Consider the following 10,182-nt stretch of genomic DNA (forward strand, 5'->3'; position numbering starts at 1 on the left):
GGAAGCTGGATCAAAATTGGAGCAGCCGAGACTCAAACCAGCACTTATGTGGGGTGCTGCCATCACAAATGGCAGCTTAACCAGCTGTGCCACAACACTGGCCCTTGGTTAGTTTTTTTGTTTGTTTTGAGAGTCAGACAGAAACAGAATGTGACAGCGCCCATCCACACTCCCCAGATGCCTGCAGTTTCTGGAGCTAGGCTGAAGCTGGGAGCCGAGAACTCAGTCCAAGTCTCCCTTGTAGATGTCAGGAACCCAATTACTTGACCTCTCAGCCCTGCTTCCCATGGTCTGCATTAGCAGAACGCTGATGTCAGGAGCCAGAGGTGGGCATCAAACCCACGTATCTGATGTGGAATGCAGGCATCTCAATTGTCCATTCTGCTAGGCTGAACACCCGTACCCAACATGAACTTCAAGTGCTGTAACACTTTTAAATGTCTTCTTATAATAAAGAAAAAGAACAAGTGACTAAAGTTCACCTAGAAAATTTGTGGTAATACCTGTATTTAGACATGTTTTCCTACAAAATTAATGTGTATTTTTTCTGTGTTTTTCCTTTTAATAACATTTATTTTTCAGTTCAAAATGTTTATAATTCCCATGGTGATTTCTTCTTTGAACCAAAGGTAGTTTAGAGTGTCTATACCTACCAACATTTTTTTAAATTATCTTTGTTACTTTGTTCTAACTTTATTCTTAGTAACAGAAAATAATCTGTATAAGTTCAATTTTTTGAAATGTATTAATACTCTAAATATATTTTAAAAGGATCTGTGTTCTGCAGTTGATAGGTATAATGATGTACGTCAATTTGGTCACGTATGTTGCTGATTTCGTTCGAATGTTCTTTATTTTTACTGATTTTTTTTTGTGTGTTGATTCTGTTATTAAGAAAGTGTGATCAAATCTTGTACTATGATTATGATTTTGTCTATTTCGTGCGTTAGATAAATACGTATTTGGAGCAGAGATACTTAAAATTGTTAAATTTTTATGGTAAAATGAGCCTTTTATTGTTAAGAAGTATATTTCTAGTAATGTATTTGTTTATTTTGCCTGATAAATTAATATACTGATACAGTTTCCAAGCTGTCTTTTGTCTAGTATTTGCATTCTATGTCTTTCTCCTTTTTACTTTTACATATCCATATATTTAAGATCTATTTTTTTATATTTTTTTAAGATTTATTTATTTACTTGAAAGTCAGAGCTACAGAGAAGTAGAGGCAGAGAGAAAGATCTTCCATCCACTGGCTTGCTCCCCAAAAGGCAGTGACAGCTGGAGCTGGGCCAGTCAGAAGCTAGGAGTCAGGAGCTTCTTCCAGGTCTCCCACATGGGTGCAGGGTCCCAAGGACCTGGACCATCTTCCACTGCTTTCCCAGGCACATTGACAGGGAGCTGGATTGGAAGTGGAGTGACTGGGACTTGAACTGGCGCCCATATGGGTTGCTGGGATTGCAGGCAGCGGCTTAAACTGCCGCACCACAGTGCAGACCCCAAAATCTCTCTTAATACCAACATGTATTGAGGTTTTTTTTTTTTTAAGATTTAAAAAACAAATGTTTTGTTTTTTAACAAAAAAATTACAGAAAGATAGAGGCTCACTCCCCAAATGACCACAACAGCTGGAACTAGACCAGTCTGAAGCCAGGAGTCAGGAGCTCAAGGACCTGGGCCATTTTTCACTGCTTTCCCAGGCACATTAACAGAGCGCTGGATAGGAAGTAGAGCAGCCAGGACGCGAACTGTTGCCCATATGGGATGCTGGTGCCAGAGGCAGTGGCTTAACACGCTGTGCCACAGCACCGGCCCTTTGAATTTTATTTTTTAAAATAAAGTCTAACTGTGTTTTGGTGAAACATTCATTCTTTTTACATTTAGTGAAAATACTGATTTGGTTTAATTTTTTTTTATTTGCTTTTTTCTGTTTTTGTTTTCTCCTTTTTTTTGTTTTTATTAACCCATTTTCCTGTTCTGTTGTCTTGGTAGTTTACATTTTTTAACCATCCCTTTAGTGGTTTCCTAAAGATTGCAACACTCATCTTCAACTCATTAATGTCTCATATAAGTGAGTAGTTTTACTATTTTTAAATAATGCTAAAATTATACATTATTTTCAGATCTAGAATTCTCGTTTATTCTTTTTTGTGGTTTCCAGTTGCTGAAATTGTAACCTTGTTTTTTAATTCATTGAGTGTATTAAGCATAGTTACATAAAAATCTGTGTCTGATATTTGAATCCCATGTATCCCCTTCTCGGTTTTTTCCACTCATTTATTTCTCTTGGCTTTGGCTAGGCAATCTTGCCTCCCCTGTGTCTGGTTGTTTTTGATTGAATGCCGGTCACTGTAAAGAAAAATTTTAGAGATGATTATTGCTGTATGTCTTCACTGTCCATTATGATAGTCTCTAGCCACATGTAACTATTTACATTTAAATTGTTTAAACATTAGAACTGAAAATTCAAATCCTCACTGCATTAGGCACATTTCAGTGCTCAGCAGGCTCGTGTGCCCAGTGGCTGTCATCCGAGAGGACAGATTTAGAATGTTTGTGTCACTGCAGAAAGTTCTGGTTGATGGCACAGCTTGAGAGAATTTACTTTTCCGTAACAGCCCTAGCAACACTAGGAATCCCTGATCACCTTAATCTGGTTGGCTTTGAGTTGATTCTAAATTGTACTTCAGTCCTTCTAAGGTGAAGTCTTAGGGTGTGGCTTTCTGAGATCACAAGGGAGAGCCTGCGGGGTTACCAGGCTGCCTCCTTGGCGGGCCCTCGACTCTCAGACTGCGAATCTGTCAGAGCCGCTGCAGCTCTCAGCCCTGCCTGTGGAATTAACGGATGCCCCTAGCAGGTCGTTTCCCTAGGCGTCCCTGCTCCTCCTTATTTTGAGACTTTGTGATCACTGTTATAGTGATTTTCTAGTGCTTTCAAACTATTTTTTTTTTTAAGATATCTTTTTCCCTAGCCTTTTCAGTTCTTCTTCGAAGGAAAGTTTTTAAAAACTGGTCCATCATAGCTAGACGTAAAATTCCTTCCCAAATGATATTTAATCAAGCATTTCAAACAAATATGCCTAACAACTACTATGAGTAGGACATTTTCACCTCCATGGTGCTGTTTGATACCAACCACATTTTGTGATCTGTGTACTCTGTATTCTTACTTAAAAGATGAGGAAAATTGGCGTCAAAGAGATTGGATAAACACAGCTAGTCAGGGGAAAGGTGAAATTCAAACCCAGGCTCTTAGACTCCAAATCCTATATCTGTTTGGCCTACTGGCTGGCAGTAACAAGGATGCAGTAAATATTTAATGAATGATGCATTCACACATGGAAACAGATCTTCTTGGCAATCAAGTCATGCAAAAGTCTCCAAAAAGGAGACTTTAAAGAAAAAAATTTTTAAAATGAATTCTAGGATAAGTCTCCTTCTCAGTACTTAAAATGCCTGAACTCCCTAATATTCCAGATAATTTAAACAAACCATTCTAAATATTGTATAAATATTTCTTCATTGATAAGTCTATATTTCCCATTTCTTTTCCAGTTTTCCATTATTATATACCTTAATCTGAATTCTGTTAACTATGTTCTTTTTCCTCCCCAAGATAACTGCTAAAATACCAAGCACTGCAGTTACTAGACCTGTAGCTACCGGATATGGGGTAGGTTTTTGTAAGCTGAGAATATTAAGATGCTTTTTCTTATACGTAAGATCACCTTAGGCAGTTCTAAATAATTTTGGCTACCTTTAAGTTCATGATGCAGAATTATTTCCTATTTAAATAGTTACGAACAGTATAAAAGTCTAATTTGATGAAAACTTTGAACATTCTAGTCATTTTGATTTGTAAATATGTAATAAAATATTGTATTACCTTTTTCCACTTGTTAGCCTTGTGTTTGTTGACTGACCTCCTTCTGTTTCTATGTAATATAACCAAGTCTCCTATGTATTCCATTTGCTATTTCATGTGAAGTTAGATATTATAGTAATGTAATAGTGCTTGTAATTATAAAAAATTTACTAACCAGTAAATGAAATTTAAGAAAAGTGTTTCAGAGGCATATATTTGGGTCTTACTTATACTTGTATTAGAGACCTTTGAAGGAAAGATACCAAATAAAACTTCATAAAATAATAAACCTTTTTGTTGTACACATACTAGCAGTCTTGGTTGTAACTGTATTTAGCAAATGAAAACTTAAAATATTGAATCGGGATTGTGCATATATATTTGGATACATTTAATGCTCAGATTTGTTTTCTACCATTGTACTTTTTGGGATTAAGTATGTAGATTCTAAAAACAACATGATTGTAGTTGTATATGTAGCTGTAGTCGTATGTGTAAATATATAGGTATAGGCATATGTAAGTAATTTGTTTTTGTATAAATGATGTTTGTAATAAAAAGTATAAGACTTTTTTTTAAAATCTTGCCCAAATTACTTACAATTTGGGTGACTAGAGGAATGAGGGGTGGTAGGAATTCCTGGTTTTTTTTTTGTTTTTTTGTTTTGTTTTGTTTTTGTTTTTTTTTTAAGATTTATTTATTTGTTTGAAAGAGAGAGGGGGAGGGGGAGAGAGAGAGATCTTCTATCCGTTGGCTCACTCCTCAGGTGGTCACAATGGCCAGGGCTCCATCAGGCCGAAACCAGTAGCCAAGAGTTTCATCCGGGTCTCCCACATGGGGGCCCAAATGCTTGGGCCATCTTCTGCTGTTTTCCCAGGCACATTAGCAGGGAGCTGGATCAGAAGTGGAACAGCCGGGACTCGAAGCGGAGCCCATATGGGATGCTGGCATCATAGGTGGTAGTTTTACCAGCTATACCACAATGCTGGTCCCTGCTGACCCTTATTTCACAGTTTGTAGTTTGTAATTTTATATCCTCAGGTGATAAATGGAAAAAAAATCATGTTTAAGTTTACTTGTTGATAGAATGAAGAAAAATGTTATGAAAAAACCTTTTGTAATTTGGTTTGTAAAATTAAAGGTAGATTTTTTTTCAGGAATCCCTGTAACTTAACTTTTCTGTTTACCAGTCCAAGACATCACTAGCATCCTCAATGGGCAGACCAATGACAGGAGCTATTCAGGTATGCCTGCTCAGTGGTGTTCATTTAGTGGCTTTCCTGTGACTTGGAATTTACTATCAAAGCCTGTCTTTTTCCTTTGTTATATTATTTTTCTATGTTGAAGATGTTACTTATATAGTGATACTGGTTCTTTAAATTATGAGGTAAAAGTTGGACAAGATCTTTGGAGCAAGATCTCTTTGAATTTATTTACTCAGGTCTGAAATGAAATCCCACTGGAGAATGAACAAAAGACTGATTATTTGTGTGTATAATGTACTGTGGGATCAGCTTTTCCTATGCTACCATTTACAATGATTTCTATGACTTCTCTCATAGACACATAGGAGACAAACCAGAAGTAGGAAAATACTTAGCTAATAAGCTATTTTTTTTCTTTCCAAACTGAGCTAAGTCCAGTTAGGTCAAGAAATTGAAACTTTATAGAGGAAAGAGAAGAGGCAGAGTGATTAAAAATCAATATTAAAACTTGAGGCTATATTAAACTGTACGTCATTTGTAGAAATGTAAATGGGAAGTGGCTTTTTTTTAAGAACAGCTTTTAATGATTCCTGTTCTTGGAAGGATGGAGTTACCAGACCCATGACAGCAGTGAGAGCAGCTGGTTTTACCAAGGCAGCTTTGAGAGGTTTGTTATACCGTTTCTACTAATTTTTTAAGAAATTTTAATTTTTACTGTTTTTGTGTATATAAATATTACTACTCTACTGCTATTTTCACATGCCATTTATTACAAGATGCATCATTACTTTAGGTACCATTAAGAAAGAAAAAGCATGATAAGAACATTTTTACTCTTAGTCAGGGTAGTATGACACTAGTGTGTAATTTGTCAAGACATTGAATTTTTTGTGCATTTTATTTTATATGAACTAAAGATTGGTTAAAAACAAGAAAGGTGAAAATAGTGTTTAAATATATGATGAGTCTGGGGGCAGGTATTTGGCCTCACAGTTGAAACCTGCATCCCATGTTGGAATGCCTGAATTCAGGTTCCAACTCTGCTTCCAGATGCAGCTTCCTGGGAGGCAGCAGGATGGTTCAGTTAGTTGGGTCCCTGCCACCCACCTGGGAGATGAGATTGAGTGTCCAGCTCCTGGCATTTGGGGAGTGAACCAGTGGAGGAGAGCTCTTCTCCTGTCTCTCTTAGATATAAAAGTTAATAATTTAAACATAAAATTTTAATGAGTATTAATGTTTATTGTAACAATAAGGAAAATTAGGAAGCCAATGCTAGGTCATATCTCACATGACTGAGAGTAGGCTAAAGAGGCATAGATTACTAGAGAGGAGAAAGTAAATTTGTATACATTAACATGCCTTTTATTTACATGGTTTTATGTATGTTAAAAATCTTGGCAATTTTCCAATATATGAAATGTTTTATAACAATAAATGTTGTATCCATCTAACAATGGATAATATAAAATGTTTAATAAGTAGGTAAATTAAATAAGTTATACAAGGCTTGATATTTTCATATTTTATTCAAATTTTCTGGGGTTCAAATTAAATATGAATTCCTAATTGTGTTTCAGGCTCTTCATTTGACCCACTTGGTCAGTCAAGGGGTCCTGCTCCTCCTCTGGAAGCCAAAAATGAAGATAGGTATGTAAGTCCTTATGCTGTTGCTTTGTTGTTGTATGTTTTAAAAATATACAGTTCCTTCAATTCTTTTTTTTTTTTTTTTTTTTTTTGACAGGCAGAGTAGACAGTGAGAGAGAGAGAGACAGAAAGGTCTTCCTTTACCGTTGGTTCACCCTCCAATGGCCACTGTGGCTGGCACACCACGCTGATCTGAAGCCAGGAGCCAGGTGCTTCTCCTGGTCTCCCATGCGAGTGCAGGGCCCAAGCACTTGGGCCATCCTCCACTGCACTCCCGGGCCACAGCAGAGAGCTGGCCTGGAAGAGGAGCAACCGGAACAGAATCCGGCACCCCGACCGGAACTAGAACCTGGTGTGCCTGTGCCGCAGGTGGAGGATTAGCCTATTGAGTTGCAGCACCGGCCCCTTCAATTCTTAAATGTTTGTGTCAGCAGAATACTAATCAGAACTTCCCTAATTCTTGGAACTAGCAAAGGAATCAAGTCTAACAAGACATGTGTAATGTGTGATCTTATTGGAATACTATTTGACTTGATAATATAGTCTCAGTTTTTTTTGGTGCCAATACTGATTCTCTTTAAGAACAAATAAAATGAGATTGGTTGAAGATGTTATAAGAATTGCTTATTTTAAAAGGACATTTCGGGCCGGCACCATGACTCACTAGGCTAATCCTCCACCTGGCGGCACCGGCACACCGGGTTCTAGTCCCGGTCGGGGCGCCGGATTCTGTCCCGGTTGCCCCTCTTCCAGGCCAGCTCTCTGCTGTGGCCCGGGAGTGCAGTGGAGGATGGCCCAAGTGCTTGGGCCCTGCACCCCATGGGAGACCAGGAGGAGCGCCTGGCTCCTGCCATCAGATCAGCGCGGTGCGCCGGCCGCAGCGGCCATTGGAGGGTGAACCAATGGCAAAAGGAAGACCTTTCTCTCTGTCTCTCTCTCACTGTCCACTCTGCCTGTCAAAAAAAAAAAAAAAAAAAAAAAAAAAAGGACACTTCAAGGGCCAGCACTGTGGCACAGTGGGTTAACGCCCTGGCCTGAAGTGCCAGCATCCCATATGGGTGCTGGTTTGAGACCCAGCTGCTCCACTTCTGATCCGGCTCTCTGCTGTGGCCTGGGAAAGCAGTAGAAGATGGCCCAAGTCTTTGGGCCCCTGCACCTGTGTGGGATACCTGGAAGAAGCTCTTGGCTCCTGGCTTCAGATCGGTGCAGCTCTGGCTGTTGCAGCCAACTGGGGAGTGAACCATCGGATGGAAGACCTCTCTCCCTCTCTGCCTCTCCTCTCTCTGTGTGTAACTCTGACTTTCAAATAAATAAGTAAATCTTTAAAAAAAAAAAAAAAAAAGGACATTTCAAAGAAAAAAAGAATGCAGGTAGTTTATCACGCTATTATTTAAAAGAGTTACTGAGTTGTGGGGGTGGGGAACAAAGAGATCTTTCATGCATTGGTTCACTCCCTGGATGTCCACAGAGGCCAGGGTGGGCCAGGCCAGAGCCAGGAGCTTCATACAGGTCTCCCTTGCCAAGCACCTGGGCCTTCTGTTGCTGCTTTTCCCAGGCCATTAGCAGGGAGCTGGACAGGAAGTGGAGCAGCTGCGACTAGGACTCATGCCCAGATGGGATGGTGGCATCACAGGCAGGGGCTTTACCTGCTAAGCAATAATGCCGCCCCTAAATTGTAATTTTTAAACTCAATATCTGAGCCATTATATCAATGCCATAAGTACCCTTTCTGACTAACAAGAAACCTCTATAAAAAGTCTTTATTTTATTTTTTTAAAGATGTTCATTATTTTTATTTTAAGAGATAGAGTTGCAGACAGAGAGAAGGTGAGAGAGAGTGAGGTCTTCCATCTGCTGGTTCACTCTCTAAATGGCCCCAATGGCCAGAGTTGAGGCCAGTCTGAAGCCAGGATTGAAGAGCCAGGAGCTTCTTCCAGGTCTCCCACGCAGGTGCAGGGGAACAAGTACTTGGGCCATGTTCTGCTTTCCCAGGTCATAGCAGAGAGCTGGATTGGAAGAAGAACAGCCAGGACTCTAACCGGCACCCGTAAGGGATGCTGGCACCTCAGGCAGAGGCATTTTGGCTGCCCACAGCGCCAGCACCAAGTCAGTTTATTTCGTATCTTGGAAAATGACTGCTAATAAAATTATATTCTTTCATTTCAGTATTATGTCTTTAGAGTCCTTTTAGCTGATAATAATTGAAGGTATATAAAAAAGACACAATTAAGAACATTTACTATCTTACATAACAAGAAATCTGGAAAGAAGGGCAGTCTGGCGGATGGTTAATTTAACTGCTCAGTAATAGTATCCCTTCGGCTCCTTTTTGATTCTCTTGGTTTTTCCTAAGAGCCTGTTCTTTACATTGACACCATAAAGGGGTGACAGTTCAAAATGTCCATGTAGTTGATAAAGTTTAGAGGTTTCAGTCTGAGGGCCCTTTAAAAAACAAAGAACATCTTTTCAGAACCCCTCCACACCCCAGGTGGATGTGCTTTCATTGGCCAGAAAGTATTTCCTGCCCGTGCTTGTGCCAAGCTCTGGGAAGGGGAGTCAGACTCTTGACTGGCTTGGATCCAGCATACAAGGAATAAGGGTGGGTGGCAGGCCCTTATGTATGTAGGTATCTGTCAGTGTCTACAAGGAGGCTTCATTTTCTTAGCATTTGTTAGAAACAGGATAATTACTTTTTATTTATTTATTTATTTATTTATTTTTATTTTTATTTTTTGACAGGCAGAGTGGACAGTGAGAGAGAGAGACAGAGAGAAAGGTCTTCCTTTTGCCGTTGGTTCACCCTCCAATGGCCGCCACGGCCGGCGCGCTGCAGCCGGCGCACCACGCTGATCCGATGGCAGGAGCCAGGAGCCAGGTGCTTTTCCTGGTCTCCCATGCGGGTGCAGGGCCCAAGCACTTGGGCCATCCTCCACTGCACTCCCTGGCCACAGCAGAGAGCTGGCCTGGAAGAGGGGCAACCGGGATAGAATCCGGCGCCCCAACCGGGACTAGAACCTGGTGTGCTGGCGCCGAGGATAATTACTTTTGAGTATCTTCATAACAAATAAAGTTACAGATTTTTAACTTTAAAAATTTGTGTTGATATTTTACATTTCATAATCATCTGTAGACAACATTTAAAGACATTTATTAGAGTGCTTCCGACAATTAGAATTCTATGCATCACTGTAACTATAAAACTACAATTTATTATGTTCATTGGGCAGTTAAGAGTTTCACGGGGTTGGCACTGTGGCATAGTGGGTAAAGCCACCACCTGCAGTGCCGACATCCCATATGGGTGCCAGTTCAAATTCCGCTGCTCCACTTCCCATCCAGCTCTCTGCTATGGCCTGGGAAAGTAGTGGAACATGGCCCAAGTCCTTGGGCTCCTGCACCCACGTGGGAGACCTGGAAGAAGCTCCTGGCTTCAGTCAGCACAGCTCCAGCTGTTGCAGCTAATTGGGG

The 10,182-nt window shown here is 40.0% G+C and overlaps 1 protein-coding gene across 14 annotated transcripts in view; it reads left to right on the forward strand.

The window, feature by feature from the left end:
* Positions 1-10,182, forward strand: part of IFT88 (intraflagellar transport 88) — a 127,466-nt gene that overhangs the window by 14,128 nt on the left and 103,156 nt on the right. For 6 of the 14 annotated variants that reach the window (XM_017343475.4, XM_008259933.5, XM_008259936.5 and 3 more), the window contains 4 exons: positions 3,617-3,673; positions 5,056-5,109; positions 5,674-5,737; positions 6,648-6,717. In XM_017343475.4, coding sequence (XP_017198964.2) covers positions 3,617-3,673; positions 5,056-5,109; positions 5,674-5,737; positions 6,648-6,717 — 245 coding nt within the window. Of the gene's footprint in view, positions 1-3,616; positions 3,674-5,022; positions 5,110-5,673; positions 5,738-6,647; positions 6,718-10,182 lie in introns of all 14 variants that reach the window. The other 8 variants (XM_070049126.2, XM_008259935.5, XM_070049127.2 and 5 more) reach the window with 3 other exon arrangements.

Source organism: Oryctolagus cuniculus, chromosome 9 (assembly GCF_051225735.1).
Source record: "Oryctolagus cuniculus isolate XC-2025 breed Fujian yellow rabbit chromosome 9, ASM5122573v1, whole genome shotgun sequence".
NCBI classification, from domain to species: domain Eukaryota; kingdom Metazoa; phylum Chordata; class Mammalia; order Lagomorpha; family Leporidae; genus Oryctolagus; species Oryctolagus cuniculus.